Source organism: Epinephelus fuscoguttatus, linkage group LG1 (assembly GCF_011397635.1).
Source record: "Epinephelus fuscoguttatus linkage group LG1, E.fuscoguttatus.final_Chr_v1".
NCBI lineage: Eukaryota > Metazoa > Chordata > Actinopteri > Perciformes > Serranidae > Epinephelus > Epinephelus fuscoguttatus.
This window is the reverse complement of record NC_064752.1, coordinates 166,184-186,738: the sequence shown is the minus strand read 5'-3', so window position 1 is coordinate 186,738 and position 20,555 is coordinate 166,184. Positions and strand designations below refer to the sequence as shown.

Sequence of the window (20,555 nt, the reverse complement as noted above, 5' to 3'; positions counted from 1 at the left end):
GGCGGGCACTGACCTGACCTGACATAGTTGTTGTTGTTATGGACAGTGTGTAAATGACCATTAATGGACTGAGCACAGTCAAACACAGCACGGCACTGTACACACAGCGGATCGGAGCCTGTGTTGCGTTCAGGCGTTGTCCAGTAAATGACAAATTCCAGCACGTGAATAGGCCACAGCACAACACAGCAGCATGTCAAGTGGGCCAAACGCGAGCAAAATTTTGCTCAGTTTTTCATTTGTTATTATATAGTTTGTTATGGAGTCCGTGATTTCCCTGTGACACTTACAAATGTTTGCGTAACTGTGCTTGGAAGTTGTTGTATGAGGCTCTGGTGTCTTTCAGTTGTCTCTTTGTCTTTAAAGGCACTGTATGTGAGAATGTGGCCAAAACGGTTACTGCACTCAAATTCAAAATACTGCCACGAGTCGTGTCCGCCCCCCCTCCTCTACAGATTTGAGGTTGCTGGACAGCGGCACGCTGGAGACTGATTTGTTTGCCCACGGGCGGCTACCGTGGCAGGGCCGCGTCGCCGCGTTCTTGATCTTTGGTTTTCCAGCGGACCATTCAAGCAAGTCCGGCTTCTCTGCCGCTAACGCTGGGGCCGGGATACAGCTGAGGAGGAGCCGGCTGCTAATGCTATGTACCAGGACACTGCTAACGCTGCTGCCGGCATACAGCTGAGGAGGAGCCGGCTGCTAATGCTATGTAGCGGGACACTGCCAACGCTGCTGCTAACGTTACAGCTGAGGAGGAGCCGGCTGCTAATGCTATGTACCGGGACACTGCTAATGCTGCTTGCCGTGCTGCTGTAGCTCAGTCGTAACTGTAACTGATGCTGAGACTCTACTAACTGTGTGACTGGTAGACGGCGGTGGGTGGCACAACAGGCCAAAACACAAATTCAAAACATAAACATGATTTGCGGACCGTAAAAATGTTTTTTAAATGCGAATATTCTGGCTGTACTATTGCTGTCGGTGAGATCAGTATGTTACATGAACATTATTCCTTAGTCTCTGTGACATATTAGGAGGATTTTACGACTATTTGCTTTAGATTTCTTCCATATAGCTCCTTTAACATTACACGGCTTGGCGTTCTCTCGCATGCACTCTTCCTACTTTTCTCTGTGCTGTCTCAAGTGCTGATAGAGATTGGTCGTGTTGTCGTGGGATGTGGCGACTTTAACTTTTAAACTTTCACACGGTACGACTTTCTGTTAAACGTCGCCGTACCTGAATCCAAAGTATCGCCATGTAATAGATGTTGCATTTTTTTCGCCACCCAGGCACACACGTTAACATTTATTTACATTAAATCACAAATCGCAGCCTTTTACGCAGTTATGTAATTGCACAGCCTGACATCGTGATTACAACTGCGATTAGATTAATCGTGCAGCACTAATTGGAATACAACATCATTACTGTACTAAAACAAATCTCAAAACTAGATATATCATCACCATTTGCCTTTTTCTGATGAGTATTCTGTTGTGGTTAATACATTAAATGTGGATCTGCATTTAGAGCATCAATGAAAAATGACTTTTTCTCTGGATCAGCTGAGTTAGCACTTCCTCCATGTTTGTTGATGTGCATTTAGTGTTGTTTGCTGTTCATCCAGTTTTTATATGTCTGGCAGTAACTACGCTTTGACTCCAAATCCTTTCCCTTTGTGTGTCTGTAGCACTACAGGAGAGTGACACACACTCTCTCTTCTGTTATTGAGGTGAACTTGAGCCAAGCACATACTTCAGTGTTTCTCCCAGCGGCTCCTGTGGCTGACAATAGGCAGCCAGTGTCGGGCAGCTCTCTGGTGTAAATGTGTTTGTGAACCTCGCTCCTCTCTCAACCTGCTGCTGTAAATAAGAACTGTGTGCACTTTGTGTGTCCTGTATCTCAGTGATGTGTCAGCTGGGTTCTGGTCTGTACAGCACTTTATTGCTGACTCCTGCGCTGCTGCTTTGATTGAGGAGCACCCTCAGGAACAGAGCGGTGTAGTTCAGAATCATTTATCCTATAAACCGACCTGTATGAGCTTTCCCTCAGCACAGTGAATGAACCCGAAATTATGGTCTGGCTCTGGCTTTTGGGGAATAAACTTTAGCACATGAAACACTAAAAGTGCATTTCTTGCAGAAAATGTGTGTGAATGCTGACAGATAAAATGAACCACAAGGCGTTGGTGAAAATACAGAAATGTGAAATGAATGGACTGAAAAGTGTTAAAACCAAAATGCATTACAGGACACTGCTGGAAAAACTGGAAGTTTACATGTAAAGCTGGCAGAGTGCTGAACTAAATCACCTTAAGGCCCTGACACACCAAGCTGACGGTCAGCCGTCGACCAAAGTCGGGCCGTCGGTGAGCGTCTGTCAGCCTAGTTTTTGCGGAGTGTCCCACACCGACGGCACTTCGGCGTCGGCGTCTTTTTGGCCAATTGAGCATGTTGAATCGGCGGCAGAGCTTGTCGGTGAGAGAGATCACTCTGATTGACTGTTCAGGTTTTATTTCCTCGCCCCTGTAGTGAGTGAATCTGCCTGTAGTGAAACTGGGGCTAACCGGTGCTTCCTCCTCAGGCTCCACTTCACTCAGCTGCTTCTTCCCACTTTAACCTGAATAACAAACCGGAGCTAGCTGGGAGCGGCTAGCGGAGCGTTAGCCGCAGCATGACCGGAGGGAAGCACAGCCAGTTAACCTCCGCTAGTCTCTGAGCTAGCCCCGGCTCTCCGTTTGGATCCAACCGGAGCACCGAGCCCTGGTTTGTTATTCAGGTTAAAGTGGGAAGAAGCAGTGGGTTTATCGGGCAGCTGAGTGAAGTGGAGCCTGCAGAGGAAACACTGGGACCGTCTGGATGTAATAGTCCGTGGAGGTGCTGCGGTGCTCGGCTGCACAGATAGGAAACCCCTCGGCTGACAGGATGTACCACTCTCTCACTCCGCTCTCTCTCTCATGCAGGCGCAGAATGTATGTGCTGCTTGGCCGTCAGATGTAGTCCGTGTAGTGTGTTCAAATGCAACTGACACAGGGCGACGTGAGGCGACGTAGACGACGCAACAGTTGGGTCGGTTTGGTGTGTCCGCACCTTTAAGAACTGAAGCAAAGTTGTAGCCTCAACCAAAAGCAAAGAAGTATGTGTTAAGGAGACATATGATTGTTGCCATGTCTAACTAGTCGATATTGGCCATGAAAAATACAAACCGTCCCACATGAGAGATGTCAGGAGCCATGAAACATAAGAAAATGGAAATGTATCAGTACCACCACTTTTTCCACTGTTTATTAGCGAGCTAGCTAACCTGAGCTTGTAAGGTAGCTGTCTGTGTCTGTCATGTCAGGTACAGCACAGATTCAGCACACATATCACATGGGCAGGTGCTCGTCAGTCACCTGCATTTGCTCATGTGTGACCGTACCCTGTAGAGATGCTTGGGTTAAAGTTTTTGAAAACCTGCACCAACCCAGCCCGTTATTAGAGCCAACCTGCCCGGCCCCACTGATAAACACGTGCATTAATTAATGACCAGAACCCAAACCCACAAACAGCAGCTGAGTTTCTGGTAATGATCCTCATGCTGTTGGCTATGTTGCTGCCTATATATTTTCCAGTAAATATCACAATATAAAACATGTGTTTTCTCTTTTAAAAAAGTGCACATAATGGAAAGACATCAAGCGATTGCCCATCTTTTAAGTGGTAACATCTTGAGTCTGTGATCTCGAGCTCACAGCTGATACATACAGTGGTTTGTTTATATGACGTTACAGAAGTGCCTATTTATCAGATTCAGTGTGGACGGAGAGACGCTTGCTTGTTGTTAGGAAACATTTTTAAGCCTATTTATTTGCAGAGGGAAATATTTTTAGCAGACATGATGACCAGAAAGATGTAGATATGTTGCATTATTGAACACCATAAGTTGAAATAACTTACTCAGAATGCAGCTTTGTAACTTTCTGACCCGCCTGCTCAAAACCCGCCATATTTTCTATCAAGTTTACCCGACCGCCGGAACGACAGGCTGTGGATCGACACACACATCACTTGTACTCTAATAATGTCAAAGCTGAAAGGTGAAATTAATTAACAAAAGGCTGAAATAAGAAAGGCTTTGTACTTTGACAAGCATAAAATGTAGAAACAAAGTTGAAGACAAGCAGAAATGTCCTTAAACATTTGAATGGTTTCTGTAGCTGACAGTGTGCAGAAGTGGCTGGTGAGTGACTGGAAAACATACTGAGGAGGAATAATAAAGATCTGAAGAACATTTAAAGCCCGCAGGTTGATAGAGGCTGCCGGTGTTGTCAGGGCCAGTGTCATGTGTTTACAGTGATTATAATGATGTCATCTTTCTCATTATTAAAATACAAATATCTAAATATGTTTTACTAGATCCTCCTGTATTGTGGGTGTTTGTAGATTTTTTTATTTGTTAAGAGTGTAAACTGTTTGATTGGGTAAAAGAGAGAATATCCAGTCCTTGTCACGCAGCTCCAAACTTTTCATGTGACAACTGAGGGCGCTCTGTGACTGTGTGGTGAGCAGAGAGCGTGCTCAGTGTGAAGTTCTGCAAGTCAGTCAATATGGCATGAGTCCTTCGAGCGTGTGTGTGATTGTATACACTGCAACTCTTTCATTTAAAGTACTTTCTATTTATTTATCTACTTATTCATACAAACCCTGTCTTTTGATGTGTAGTCAACATCATCACTGGCACTTCTCTTGTTTTCCACCTTTATTTTTAAAAAAGATCCAACACATGTATTATTAATGAAATTAATTAATCTGTACTCTTGTCAGATGATGCGTGAAAGCTCTTACTCTGAAAGATGCTCCTGCATCATTAATAATCACATGCAGAATTTTAACGGGGCCTCTGGCAGAGTGTTTATCAAAGAACATTAGCTTCTGTGTCCACTGGGCATCTCCTTAAAAACAAATGCTAAACAGATGCTGAGGAGAACTGCTGTGTGTTACTCTTCTTGTTGCTAAGCAACTACTAAAAATCCATTTGAAATACGGCACTCTTTGGCTAAAAGTTGTACCTTGAGTGCTAAAAACATGCTAATCACTGTGTCAGCAGAGTCGGGATGGTGCAACAGGGATCCCAACAGGAGCTACTGAGCAATAGAAGCCTGCGCTGTGAGACGAGGGCTTCCCTGTGGACACATTGCCTCAGAGTTGTATTGTAATTTATGAAGGGCTGTGATAACAGCAGGTAAACAATCATGATTTAAATACTCTCTCACACACTCAGACTGCAAGTAGACATATGGATGATTTGTTTTCGCCACTGTTTTTTATTTTTTACACGGTTTTAATGTGTGCCAGTAACTCATCCTGGAAACAGCAAACCTGCAGCAGAAGTCAAAACACAGTCAGGACAGATCACCATATTCACTGCACAATCGCAGGGCTTTTAAAATTGAGCATTTTTTATTTGCTGGTGCTGGAGTTTGGTGTTCCACTTTATTAATGTTTGTCTCTTGGTGGTGGTGAATGAATTATTCAAAAACTCCTTCACCTTCGTCTTCGAGAGCTCATTGTTAAGCTATTAAATCCAAAATGGGCCCAAACATTTGCCTTCTTTGAAGATGAACTACAGAAAAACTCTGGTGTGTAAACGCTGTGTTTGCTACCTTTGTCCTTCAGTTGACATAACAGTATTAATGATGCACATAGAAATAAAAATGTTTTTGTTGCGTCAATGAATCAATTCAGAGATGCCGCGGACAAGAAATAAAACCATGTTTGTCTCAGTGAAATGTCTCAGACTCAGTTGATAGTAGAGGCAAACGGGGAGTTCAGCTACAGTAAAATGAGAATGATGTGTACAGAGTTCATGGTCAGAATGAGACCCGGGCTGTTACCTGGTGTCCACCTGAAGCCACTGATCCCCGTCCACACCCTCAGAATATGTTTATAGATTAAGGAGTCTTGACTGCTGCGGTGGAACTATCTGTTCTTAAATCTCATCTCAATACCCACTTACTCCTGGGGGGGGGGCTTAAGCTTTTCCCAGCATGCCGTGGCACAACAGTGGAAAAACCTGCCGGGCAAGTTGCCAGTCGATATCAGAGCTGCCTCAACTGTGTTCGCCAAAAGTTGACGTACTTCCCAGCTCAGTTTCCCAAAAACAGCTCCTCCTCCACTGCAGCCACAGTTACATAATGGTTCTCCTGCACAGGGACCTCCTGTAGAGAGACTCAACAGAGACAGAGAGACAGACAGAGACAGTGACACAACATACAGAGAGAGACAGACAGAGACAGAGAGACAACACACAGAGAGACAGATGGAGACAGAGAGACACATCACAGAGAGAGACACATGGAGATAGAGAAACACAACACAGAGGGAGAGACAGGGACAGACAGAGAGGCAGACGGAGACAGAGAGACACAGCACATAGAGAGATAGACAGAGAGAAGAAGACACAACACAGAGGTACACGGACAGACACGGAGGCACAACACACAGAGAGGGACAGACGGAGACAGAGAGACACAGCACACAGACACAGATGGAAACAGTGAGACACAAAGCAGAGGGAGACAGACAGAGACGGAGACAGAGAGACACAACACAGTGTGAATGTCTCACTGGGAGATCTGTACAAGCTTCCAAACCTCTGCAGAAAAGTGTGTTTGCATTTATTTATGCATGTATGAACAGAGATATGCATGCAGTGTGTGTGTGTGTGTGTTTGTGTGTGTGTGTATGCGAGCGTGCGTGTGTGCAGTCTCTACATTATATTCATATATGAACACTGCCTGCATCTACAGTAGCCACATGTACTGTATGTAGTGAGAGTGTAGTTTTTTGTGTCGACCTTACAGTCTCAGAGGACGGTGTGTGTGTTTGCTTGTGTGTCAGTGTATGTGTATGTGTGCATGCATGTATGCTTGTGTGTGTGTGTGTGTGTGTGTGTGTGTGTGTGTGTGTGTGTGTTTATAGCACCTGCCCCTGCAGAGGAATTTCTGCCTGTCTAGCGTCCTGCCAAGAACTGAATGGACATTTAACTCCACTGCTGCTGCTGCTGAGGGCCTGTAGGGTACATTAGAGCGCTAATAATAGAACAAGCTATAGGGGGAAGTGTGTTCTGGGTTTTGTGTGTGTTTGTGTGTGTGCGGGCTAACTTGTCTCAGTTGAAACACCAAAATACTGACCTACTGCAGTTGAACATATGCTGCCTTTAGCTTGATAGAAGCCTGTAGAACTATAGACCTGAGAGGAGAGGTGGATGTTAGGGTTCATCGTGATCATGTTTATATGTGTATGACAAATGTGATTTAAATGATTATAGGGCTCTGACTAAAAATCATTTTCATTAATAATAACTTTTTTGATCAATCATGTAATTAATAATTACAAATTCCCAGAGCTCAAAATGACGTCTCTAAATAGTCCAAAACCCAAATATTTGCAGCGTTCAGTAACATAAAAACGACAAAAACTGCAACTCTTAAAATCAGATAGTTTTGATAACTACTTGATGAATGACTTGACCAGTCAGTTGTTTCTCTCACTCTCGTTAATGCAAAATCTCAAGAACACCTTAAAAGGATAGTGCACCCAAAAATGAAAATTCAGCCATTATCTACTCCCCCATATGCCGACGGAGGATCAGGTGAAGTTTTAGAGTCCTCACATCACTTGCAGAGATCCAAGGGGAGAGGAGGTAGCAACACAACTCCACCTAATGGAGGCTGACGGCGCCCCAGATTCAAACGTCCAAAAACACATAATTGAAACCACAAAATATCTCCATACTGCTCGTCCGTAGTGATCCAAGTGTCCTGAAGTCCCGACATAAAAAGGACGTTTGGAAAACGTCATTTGAACTCTGTTTTTAGCCTCATTGTAGCCTGTAGCTCTGACTGCCTCTCTGTGCACCGCGCGCAAGACCAGCGAAAGCATGTGAACACACATGAACACGGTGCCCATGTCTCAGCGTACACATGTGAGCGCAGATAGTGGGTGCACTATCCCTTTAAGGCAGTGGTTCCCCACTGGTCCAGCCATAGGGTCCACATTTCTCCATAGTCTTTCGTTCAAGGTCCACACAGTTAATATATTCAGCATCATACTTGCATCTGGCTGTGATGTTAAGCTAGTTTGCTGTCTCTGTCAAGTAGCTGTCCATTAGTCACTCACTCTACAGTAGGGAAACAGCACTTCAGAATAAAAGCCATGTGCTGTAGATTCACTGTACTTAAAAATAAGGTGTGTTTTTTCCAAACACGACACGTTTCTGAGTCACTTGCAGTCCATTCAGAATGGACCTGTGACCCACTGTGGGACCACAACTCACCTGCTGGGAGCTGCTGCCTTAAAGGGACAGTGCACCCAAAAATCAAAATTCAGCCATTATCTACTCACCCATATGCCAAGGGAGGCTCAGGTGAAGTTTTAGAGCCCTCTAACCAGCAAAAGCATGTGAACACACATGAATGCGGTGCCCACGTCTCACAGTCTCGCGCAAGCAGATATTTTGTGATTTCAGTTATGTGTTTTTGGACGTTTGAATCTGGGGCACCGTCAGCCTCCATTAGGTGGAGTTGTGTTGCTACCTCCTCTCCCCTTGGATCTCTGCAAGTGATGTGAGGACTCTAAAACTTCACCAGAGTCTCCCTCGGCATATGGGTGAGTAGATAATGGCTGTGTGTGAAGCATCCATGTTTTCACTGACATGCATGGAAACTGTTAGAGAAACATGACTGGTGTTTGGAAGCATACAACTGCAGGGCGGTAATAATATTTTTTTTTTTACAAAGTCAGTTTGCTTTCTTCCCCCCCTTTTTTTCTGAACCCTGATGTCCTGTTTTTGGGGAAAAACATGATGACGTGTGTTGGTGCTGCAGCAGCGTAAACAGTCACTCACTCAACTCTACCTGCATTTAAAGACAAATCCAGTGGCAGGGATAGACTCACGCACTAACCTCACGTCTCTCTCTACAGTGAAAAAGAAAAAAAAAAGCTCAAACCAGGAAGGTCGAAGGTTCAATTCCTGCCTGCGTCATGTGATCTTGCTATATTTCTTGTTATCCATAACAATTGCACAACAGGTGGAATGGAATCTGTAAATCTATGTGTGTGTGTGTGTGTGTGTGATAGACTGTGATCCGTTCACAGTGTTTCTCTGCCTCCTGGCCAATACATGCTGGCTGGCGTGGGCTCCCACTCTCTCTGTGAGGATAAATAGGAATAAGCTGGTTAAACAATGAACTCATTCACCTTCACTGTGTTACAGTGTGAGCTGTTATTGTTTAAGTGCCAGTGCCGTGGATAACACACCACAGAAAGGGCCTGGTGGTGCCAAAGAATGACAGCTTACTCAGCTTCTTCTCGAGTTGGACAATATGAATCAAGTGAGCTGAACAACAGATGAGTATAATCCCTCTCTCCCTCTGTCTCTCCGTCCCTCTCTCCCTCCATCAGAAACACAAAGTCGATCTGTTCTACAAGGTTCGCCACGTGATGATGGAACTCATCGACCTGAGACGGCAGCTGCTGTCTGGTCACCTGACGCAGGACCAGAGCCGAGATGTCAAGAGACACATCACTGTCAGATTGGACTGGGGCAACGAGTGAGGACACACACACACACACACACACACACACACACACACACTGATACGCTTGAACTGAGACATCAAGAAATGTAAAGGAGTGCAAGGTTGAGATCAATTTCGATCTTAACAACAGGAGCTGATTAGGGCTGAGTGTCAGTGCTCGATACCTTTACGGTATCAACTGAAATAAGCCAGTACCAGGTGGTAACAAAACCTCTCCAGTCAAACAATACCTGCATTTGATCCTTTTTGTATCCGATAAAAAAAAGACTGTTTCCTCACAGCCAATCAGCGTAAGCATTCTTCAGTTAATTCAATGTGTGATTGGCTCATGACCACAGCAGCTACATCCCATACAGTCTGTGGTGTTCAGTGTGCTGAGATGCCACAAAAACATGTGATAGCATGGTTACGCTACACGTCTGTGGCTGTAGCTGACTAAACAGTCCCAACACAAGGTTCATTTAGTTTCTGGAGCTTTTAATCCATCACACAAATCTTCCTCAGAAGACGAAGTTTGTCCAGTTATCACTGTAGATGTTCAAATTAGAGTTCTCAATGGGCCGAAAAAATTACAAGCATAACTGAACCAACCTGTATGAGCTGAAGCCTGAACTGGGCCCATCCGAGATCATCACATAACATACTGAGCCTGAGCCCGACCAAGCCTGGCCCCCTCCAAAAGCATCAGTCAGCTTCTAATGCCAGGGACACTCCGGCTCCGCAAGACAGGATTTGGGGGAGTACAGGCTCGTTCAGGAGCTACAGCTCCATGGTGACCGCTTCCGGGTCTACTTCAGGCTCTTCTCTGCTATTGGACGCACCGAGGTGTTGTCACAGCTCGTTGCGGTGAAACTAAAAAAATTTCAATTTGAGTGCAGGCTGGCGGTGCGCGCCGCTCAGCTCGGCTGCAGAGCGGTGCGCTCTTACGCCATGGTAGCACATACACAATGAATGGGTTCGTCGGTGGAGGTCTGCGCTTTGCACGCTCTGTGTGAAAAAGGCTTAAGCCACGCACGTCTCCAGCAGCGAATAGACCAGCTCAGTGGATCACTGACTCTCTACAATGTATTTCCCGGCTAGGGAAACTCCTGCTCCGGTCAGGAGGAAGCACAGAGAGCCCAGCACAACGCCTGGCTGCTCCCTCTCCTTCTCTCCCTGCCTGCACTTTTCAATATTTCTAGACTTAGTTATCAAAAAATATATATATTTATAATTTCCCACCACAGCCTGAGCCTTACCTGACCCGGCCAATCAGCACACATTTTCAGCCTGAACCCAGTCTGACATGTTGGGCTTTTCGTAGTCTCGCTCACCAGACCTTTCTCAAGAAAAGAAAGGTCTGGCTGCACCGACTCTCACTTTAAGATTGGAGAAAAAAATGTCCCGGCTGCTTGTATTTCTTCCAACCAATCACAATCATTCTGGGCGGTGCCACAGCAACGGTGCGCTTGCAAAAATATTGCCAGGGGGAAACAGGTTTTGGTGTAACACGCCCACAAAAATATCACCTACAAATTGCTACATCCCTGCAAGATCAAACACTCCAAAAGTTAGTGAAGGAAGTGTTGAAAACTGCTACACAACCAGAGGTGGTAGGGCGGGACTTCAGCAGGTGGCTCGTTCCGCCCAATGAGAGGCTGATCTATGCAGTGAACTTCCGCCCACTCAGACTGGGGCTTTTCGCGACCCATCGGGCTCAGGTTGAGATTAAGAACTTTAAAACATAAATTGTGCAATAATATTATAAATACACAGAGAAACACAGATGCACACACTACACAGTAATAATGTCTTTTGCACCTGTATCCAACTTTCAAAGAAAAGTACTTTTCTGTATTTGTATGTTGCTTTTTAAACCAGCTCATGATGGGTTTGAGTCTTAAAACTTAAATCAATTTCGGATCAAGCATTTGGAGACACGAGATAAGATAAACAGTTACTGATCCTCAGCAGAGAACATTTGGTTGTTGAGTAACATTAGTAGTGCAGATAATGAAGTGGGGGAAAAGTGACATGATGTGATTAATAGCAGCAGAGCCTTTGTTAACAGTGCACGTCAGACTGGTTATATGAGCATATATATGAGTAATAGTACTAGCTACATGTTAGCAGTTTTATTGAGTGTGTTCTATTGAGAAATAAAACACACATATATCCTCCTCATGGATGTGTCAGTGTGTGAAGATCTGCCCTCTAAATCAGTGCTGCAGACAGCAGATCAGCGCGTTCTCCTCACACCTACACAGGGCAAATAAAAGTATGATTGGAGGCAGGTGGATGAAGCCGTACAGCAGCGGTTGAAAAGGCTCGTGGGAGCTTGTCAGAAGTCTGATGGAAAACAAATGAAAAGGAGAGAAACCGACTTGGAATTGAGTTATTAACACTGGAGATATGAACGGTGGGCGGCACAGGACTGTAACAGGTTATCTGAAGCTCCAACCCACTGTCTGTCTCTGAGGTGATGTGTGTGTGCTCATGAGGAAGATGAGGATGATGATGATGATGAGTATAATAAGACTAGCAGTAATGGTACCAACAGTTGTATTTCAGGGGTGTTTTTCAGTCTTTAATAGCAGTTTATAGTAGCTAGTATTCGTGTTGCTGCTACAATCATGAGCACAGATTTTCTGACACAAATCGTAGCTACATGTTGGTGGTGATATTAATGTGTCCGAGCTGAGGCCACAGGTTCTTTACACAGATATTGAAACTTAATACTGAGAACTAACTGAGCTAGCAAACATTTTAAGCCACAGGAACTCTAAGAGACAAGCTAACTATGTGCTGCTTATCTCGTCTAGCAGACGACTGATCACTCAGTCTCCAGCCGGTGAGACAAGTGACATATCAGATGAAAGGGCGGCAGTGTTAGTTTGTAGTCTGGAAGCTAATTCACACTAAAAAGTAGCTTGACAGGCAAATAAGCTGCACTGCATCCTCTCTGAGGTCCTGCAGGACGCCTGAGAGCAGAATTAGGAAATGTTCTTATCACTGCAGAGATATTAGTCATAGAAGTCAGTTCAGTGAATTAAAAAGAAGCAACTCTTTGATAATTTATCATGAGTCATTTTGTTCAGCAAAAATGTTCAACATGTTCTCAGATGTGAGGATCTGATACTAATACTCTAATAATAAATTTGTCTTGTGTGAATGTAAATTAAAAATCTTAAAGTTTTGGTATGTTAGTTGGACAAAAGAGAAATCAAACTTTATCTGGACATTATGAGCCTGTTACACCGAACACAAGTGGAGAGCCGAAACACACCGCCGTTCACACCTTTGTCTGTGAAGTTTCTCCAGGAGACAACTGGTGTTCAGATCTTGTAATTACATCCACATCTTTGATCGCTTCCCATTGGTCACATTAGCGTTTGTGTTTGTACAGCTGGAGATAGGGATGTCCCATAAACTTTATTTGCCCCTGATCCTGATCCAGGCCCTGTAATATACCTGCTGATACCGAGTCTGAGTCTAATTCTTCTATTTACCAAGATAGTTCAGCTGCACGGTGCACATTTCAAGTACTTTTAAGTTAAGCCTATTAAAAATAAATCCAATGTATAGTTGACAATTGAATAACTCTGCCTAAAGTATAAATTGACAAACCTTCTCTTTAATCTTTGTACCCATGTCACTGTTTCGAGGGAATTTCTCTGCTTTAAGAGAGTTTTTCCAGTGTCTGTTCTTCAGTGCAGCCTGTCTCTGAGTTACGTGAGATGAACTGTATTCCACTAAATAAATATTTTCATCATCTGAACACTTTTGTGCAGATTAGGCTACATTAATATTTTACTTTTATTGACCGTTAACTCACGGGGCTTTTGTTGCACATGCAGTGGCGTGGTGGGTCTGCACCGCTGTCTGTCTCTTCTCCATCTGTGGTGAAACACCACGCACCAAATCACGTATTCTCATAGAATGGCTCGTATGTTATCCTACAAAAAAATGTATGTACAACAGTTTGTGCACATGCCACAAATTTGAGCCCCATAAATGACGTTGCGTCCTTAACGTACAGTTACATAATTAAGATAAATTTACAGAGGTAAGGTTTAGGAAAAGAAACATGGTGAGAACGTCCCTTGAAATGACTCAAAAGTGCACTCAAAGTTCACATGGTTACAAACATGCGACTCCAGGGGAAGGTCACAGGCTAAAGTCCGTTTTTTTTTGTGACCCATCCACCACCCCCATCTGCCTCCTTACAAGCGTTCAAAATACATGGCATATGTATAAAGTTGGGTGCATTGTTTTTAATAGGAAAACATTTGAAACATTAGTGAGAACAGTCTGACCAAATGCAAGAGACACACTGAGCTGTAATGTAAGAGTGCTTATAACTTTGGTAAATAACATGAATAAACATTGCATTTTGCTGTTGGTTATGGTGGGCTGGGTGCATAGTGAAGGAAAGAGGGAGAGTTGATGACAGCTGCACTTGTTGCATTGTTGTGCATGAAACTATTTGAAGTATAAACACCTGTGTGACAGCTGGATCAGGATCTATATACCCGAATATAGCCGATCCTGATCAGTTCAGTTTGTGTTGATCTGCTCCAATACTGATCTTTGAGGTTAGATCAAGGCATCCCTAGCTGGAGGTATTGCTTTCAGCAGAATTTTACACGTCTCCTTTTCAAATTTTACAGATTTTAACACAAATCAATGGAGAACATTGTCAAGTTTCAAGTTATTTATTGTCATATGCACAAAAATTGTAGGTAAACAGTTGTTGGCAATGAAAAGCTGCTAAAATAAATGTATTAAAAGAAAAAAGTGCAAGTAAAAATGAGATTCCAAGACATAAAACAGTGCAGAATCAAAACTCCTCAGATGAATCAATAATGAAAAGAACACTTTGAGTTGAGCATGTAACTTCATATCAGACAAATAATGGAAACTTATTCAGTGTTGGTACAGCAGAGATAATCTCAGCATTGTGTGAAAAGAAGAGAGTCACATTTTGGTGAAATATAGTGGATAAAACCTTCAGCTTTCAGTTCTTAAACTTTATCAGCCAGAGAATGATGTGTTTGGAACCTTGGTTGAATGAAATTTACTGGCCCCTCTCTGCCCCCATTGAGACAGAAATAGACTTTTATTTTTTCAATCACAGTTTAAAAAAAAAACAAAAACGTTTTACTCAGAATATTCTGCAGCGCGTCTTTAGGACCGAGGTCACAGGTCTGTGGGTGAAAGATGTGGTTGTTGAGATTGAACAGAAAGTAATCCTCAGGAACAATATCCCCCAAGGCCACATCTAAAATTACTTCAATATACTGTGAGTGAGTGTGTGTGTGTGTGTGTGTGTGTGTGTGTGTGTGTGTGTGTGTGTGTGTATGTGTGTGGATGGGTTTCTGTTCCTGTATCTATATCAGAAATAGTGTACATGGTTTGTGAAGGTTATATAAAAAAACACTGACGCTCTCTCTCCTCTCTCCCTGTAGACACCTGGGTCTGGACTTGGTGCCAAGAAAGGAGTTTGAGATGGTGGATGAAGATCAGATAAGCGTGTCGGATCTTTATAAGATGGTGAGAGCTTTATTTAGTGCAGGAGGAACTGTTTACACACTGGATAATGTTAGGGGACTGAGTAATCCCAGCTGAGGTGAAAGGATCTTGTATGAACAGACCTGAAACACGCAGCAATCCAGGATTACATCACCACTATGAGTGCAGTCAAAGATAAAGACACACACACATCACAACTTTGTCCCGGGTCTTAAGATAAGAGTTTTTGCAGACATCTTTGCCAGTGATTTTAAAGTCCAGTCAGAAAGAAATGCACCGTTAAAAACAAAATGACAGAGAGCTGATTAAAGTAAAACAAATCCATCTCATGATTAGGGACTGGGTCCTTGGTCCGGAAGTCTATTCATCTTTGTTTTTTAGGAAAATCCTGCATATCTTTTATTCGCAACATCTCATGGAATACTTTAAAGTTACATTTTAGGGCATGCATTCAGTAATCTGTAGTGGAATAGGTTTTAGAAGTAACAACTCACTCAGGACCTTTGCATGACATTAGAGGAAATCAATTTATTGTGTCAGTCCAACTAAAATCAGAATTTAAAATAGATGTAAACATGTTAGTCTGACTGAAATTATACTAAATTTCTCAAAGTTGGACTAACACTCCCAGATAATGCAATTGGGAGTTGAATTACTCCTGCATGTGTACAGTCAATCGGACCGAAACTGGCCGAGGTGTTCGACGCATGCTCCACAGTTTCCACCCTGGGTTTTGACCTGGAAGTCCACCATGGTACCAGTTAGCTGCTAGCTAACTGTAGCTAACTTGTTTGTCGATTTTTTGGTCTGTGACGTAATAGGTCAACAGGAAAAAGGTTCAATACTAACAAACTAAAAGAGGTATATCGGCACCTATTAGGGGTGAGTCCGTGTACACGTGTTTGGGATCATAAACGGTATCCGTGATCGCCTTGACCCGCATGCGTAAAAGCGCACACAATTCCATGTCCTCTCACCGTGGATGCTGTGATTTGATGGCCGGTACTCATTGTAGCCCACTCTGATAAGACCCAGTAATAATAATAATAAGTCACTGTGGACCTATATGCCATGCTTTTTAATAAAATTACCAGAGTAGTTTGCTGAAAAGCAGGTAATGTCAGCCTGAATTACTCACGCACGTCCCCGGTGAAAATCGCTGAAATGCATGGGAAATACGGCTTCTACAGGCTCGCCATAGCTTACTGTCAGGACTCAGGGACCAGAATTCAGGATGGCGGACCGTCGGGATGGCGATATTTTGGAGTGGCGGCCTGTAACCATTGGTTAAATGGCCCGTTCGGTTGGTATTCGGATAACTGGGGCTTTACGTATAATGCAGTAGCACCACCCAGCGGTGAAACTCATGTACACGTTTACACAAAAAAAAAATTACCCACTCTAAATGTTCAGTGGCCTAGTGGTAGAGTGTCCGCCCTGAGACAGCCGGGGATCGACCAGGTTGTAGGTTCAATCCCCGGCCGGTCATACCAAAGACTAAAAAAATGGGACCCATTGCCTCCCTGCTTGGCACTCAGCATCAGGGGTTGGAGTTGGGGGGTTAGATCACCACATGATTCCCGAGCGCAGCACCGCTCCCTAAGGGGATGGGTCAAATGCGGAAAACAAATTCCAGGTGTGTGACAATCAGTGGAACTTTAATCTTTAATCTTTGTACACGAACTCACCCCTGCCACCTATCATAACAGAGTTGGACATACTTTGCTCAATGAATTGTTTGTATACTAGGACAAGGACAGTAGTCCAATTAAATGTCCTAGTCGAGCTGTAACTGTAGCTCCACTTCCCTTTCCATTGTAAACGTACTGACTGAGAGCTGGCAGCCAAAACTCTCTATTTATATAAAGAGTATAATCACAGTCCTCCACTATGGGCTTCATCAGGGTACTTCAGAAGTACTTCAGCAAATCAACACCATATAATACAGTCTAAGGAATTGAACCCATGACTGTCAAATTACAATCCTGCTCTTGTAATCTGCAGTGATTCTGCTCTGTTGTTTATCCTTCCGGGTTGGTTATTTGTGATATTCTGTGACATTTGAGTCCTGCATGAAATGTCAGTAATACAAGCTGGGAACACATGAATGATCTAGAAGAGGGTAACTGTCAGGGACACATTGTTTTCATCTCTAAATTACTGACATGTGGTGTGTTTGGGCACTAATGTCACTAACTAATGGTGGGATGTTCCCCCCCATATGACAGATGTGGACATTACTGAAAACATAGGTATATTTCTGTCAGTACTTTGTTCCTAATACGTCCTTAGTATAGGCGGATCACCTGTGGTTCAGTCTGGATCACACTTCCAGGACTGTTTAAGAAATATTGAATGGAGAAAAACTGGAGCTGCTTAATTTAGGTGTGAGTTGCTGCCTTGTGAGAAGTATTCTTGGTTGTTCTTAGTGATACATGGCGTTCTGTCTCTTACATCAGTCCTGCTTTAAATAGCTGAGCTGTACCAGTCAAACGCTGTAGTCGTGGTGATTCCCCCTTTGTTCCGTTGCCTAGAGACAGATCTGGAGACAGGATGAGGGAAGGAGGAAGAAAGAGAAAAAGAGAGATAAAGTTGATCGATGGAAGCATGGAAGGTGAAAAACAGCAAACATCGAGAAAGAGAGGAAAACAAATTTACAAGCATCTATGGAGCCTAATGGCCTCTTCAGTTACATCCGATATTGTTTCAGACCTGCAGTGTCTTCTTTACAAAAGTGCACAAGAACAAAGTAACAGAAACAAGAGACAGATATGAAATCATGATTCAAATGCTTCCCTTACTTTCAGTAATGGAAACAACTGTTTTCTTGTGTTTCGGTCTCGGTTGTTACATTTGACCAAGAAAAGGTCAAGATGAAGAAAACACAAGATAATATTAAACTTCATTGATCCCTGTGGTGAATTTACATTTCTGCTGCAGCAGCAGAATAAGTTTCAGCCCCGGAGAAAAAAAGACGACTAGAATATAAAGTAAGCAATAAGGAACTTTACAGAATAATACAACAGGAAAACAATCAATTACAAGATAACTCACTGTGAATACATAAAAAACTTGATTGAGCATTTATTTGTTGGGAAGATAATCATAATGTTTATTATTTAAAGGAATATTCTTGCTTACTTAAAGGGACAATTCACCACAAATTCCAATACAGATCTTTATCCTCTTACCTGTAGTGCTGTTTATCAGTCTAGATTGTTTTGATGTGAGTTGCAGAGTGTTGGAGATATCGTCCGTAGAGATGTCTGTCTTCTCATCAATGTAATGGAACTAGATGGCACTCGGTTTGTGATGCTCAAGGCATCAAATAAATGAATTTATAAATCTTAATATCTATGTCAATGTCTTTCCAAAACTCATGACACAGTTACTAAAGATCACCCACAGAGCTTGTTGTGAGCAGTTTTTGTGTAGGAACTATTTTCTACCCCACAGAGGGAAGTGTGCATCTACTCATGGCCGAGAGGCTTGTGACAGTGTGAGATGTAAACATTAATGGTGTCCTCCTCGGCTGAGCTGTGACATCACCTACCTTAGTGGTGCTAGGTGAGTTAGCAGAAGATGTACGCTCCTTGCTGTGCAGTGATACAGTTAGGTTTAGGAAAAGAAACCTGGTGGGGACGTACCTGAAAATGACTCAAAGATCACTCAGAGTTCACACGGTTCTGAACACGCATCTCCAGCAGAAAGATTTGGGGGAAAGTCCACATTTTTGTGACCCATCCACCAGACCAACCTGCCTACTTACAAGACAGCACTGGACTGTTGCCTTGTTTACTCCTGTCAGCGTATTGGTCACATGATCACAGCCTTTCAGAATACCCAGGATTTGTACGAATTTGGGTGCCTGATTGGAGAGAAGCCAAACATCTCTACAACCAATATCTCCAACATTCTGCAACTCACACCCAGTCTCATTCGGAAGTTGTCCGAATCCAGTACTCGGTCAGTGACTTCCAGCGTCAGACACCAACAAAAAAGCTGTCCTTTAATGTCGGCATGATATGCAGCTGGTCACCATTATTGTTTAACGGCAGCTGACAGCATCAGGAGGAAATGTGGCAGGACAAGAACGAAAGTTAAGGCAGCAGAAGTCCAAGCGGGGGGGTGGGAGTGGTGTTGGATGGGTCCAACAAATACCAACTTTGACCCGGGAGAGTGGTGTTTGCATCCTGTGAAGTTATAAAGCCAAACACTGTTCTTTTATCCTACGTGTTTTATATTGCCTTAACCCAACTAAGTGCCTTAGTTGTTGAAGGAAAGAAAAATGTCAGTTTGCATTTATTTTGAAAGAGACTATGTAAACATTAAATTTCCTGTGAATACGAAAGTGTATTTTGAAAGAAGACAATGCATGTAACAGGCAGAACTTGACAGGGCGTCCCAGACCATCAACAACCAACACACCCAGGGTGCCTTCCAAGTCATATCTGGTCGTGGAAAGTCCATGACCAAATGGCTATATGTGACGAGGTCGGAGTGAGAATTTGTTGGCACCTCACAGCAAAACAATCTAGACTGATAAATAGCACTGCAGGTAAAGGCCCTGACACACCAAGCAGATGGTCGGCCGTCGACCAAAGTCAGGCCATCGGCGAGCGTCTGTCAGCCTAGTTTTTGCGGTGTGTCCCGCACCGTTGGCACTTCAGCGTTGGCAGCTTTTCGGCCAATTGAGCATGTTGAATCGGCGGCAGAGCTTGTCAGTGAGAGAGATCACTCTGATTGGCTGTTCAGGTTTTATTTCCTCACCCCTGTAGCGAGTGAATCTGCCTGTAGTGAAACTGGGGCTAACCGGTGCTTCCTCCTCAGGCTCCACTTCACTCAGCTGCCCCACAGACCCGCTGCTTCTTCACACTTTAACCTGAATAACAAACCGGAGCTAGCTGGGAGCGGCTAGTGGAGCGTTAGCTGCAGCATGACCGGAGGGAAGCACAGCCAGTTAGCCTCCGCTAGTCTCTGAGCTAGCCCCGGCTCTCCGTTTGGATCCAACCAGAGCACCGAGCCCTGGTTTGTTATTCAGGTTAAAGTGGGAAGAAGCAGCGGGTTTATCGGGCAGCTGAGTGAAGTGGAGCCTGCGGAGGAAACACCGGGACCGTCTGGATGTAATAGTCCGTGGAGGTGCTGCGGTGCTCGGCTGCACAGATAGGAAACCCCTCGACTGACAGGATGTACCACTCTCTCACTCCACTCTCTCTCACGCAGGCGCAGAACGTACGTGCCACTTGGCCGTCGGATGTAGTCCGTGTAGTGTGTTCAAATGCAACTGACACAGGGCGACGTGAGGCGACGTAGATGATGCAACAGTTGGCTTTCGTCGCTGCTAGTTCTTTGATGTTGGTTTGGTGTGTCCGCACCTTAAGAGGGTTGATTTTGGGGTTAACTGTCTTTATTTTACATGTATCCAAACATATATAACCAGATTATACTGTACATAAAA

At 43.8% G+C, this 20,555-nt stretch overlaps 1 protein-coding gene across 5 annotated transcripts in view; it reads left to right on the top strand.

Annotated features, from left to right (window-relative positions):
- LOC125894594 (dedicator of cytokinesis protein 3-like) overlaps positions 1 to 20,555 on the top strand; it is a 307,437-nt gene that overhangs the window by 211,384 nt on the left and 75,498 nt on the right. For all 5 annotated transcript variants that reach the window (XM_049586145.1, XM_049586135.1, XM_049586126.1 and 2 more), the window contains exons 6-7: positions 9,450 to 9,598; positions 15,034 to 15,118. In XM_049586145.1, the coding sequence (XP_049442102.1) occupies positions 9,450 to 9,598; positions 15,034 to 15,118 (234 nt within the window). The remainder of the gene's footprint in view (positions 1 to 9,449; positions 9,599 to 15,033; positions 15,119 to 20,555) is intronic.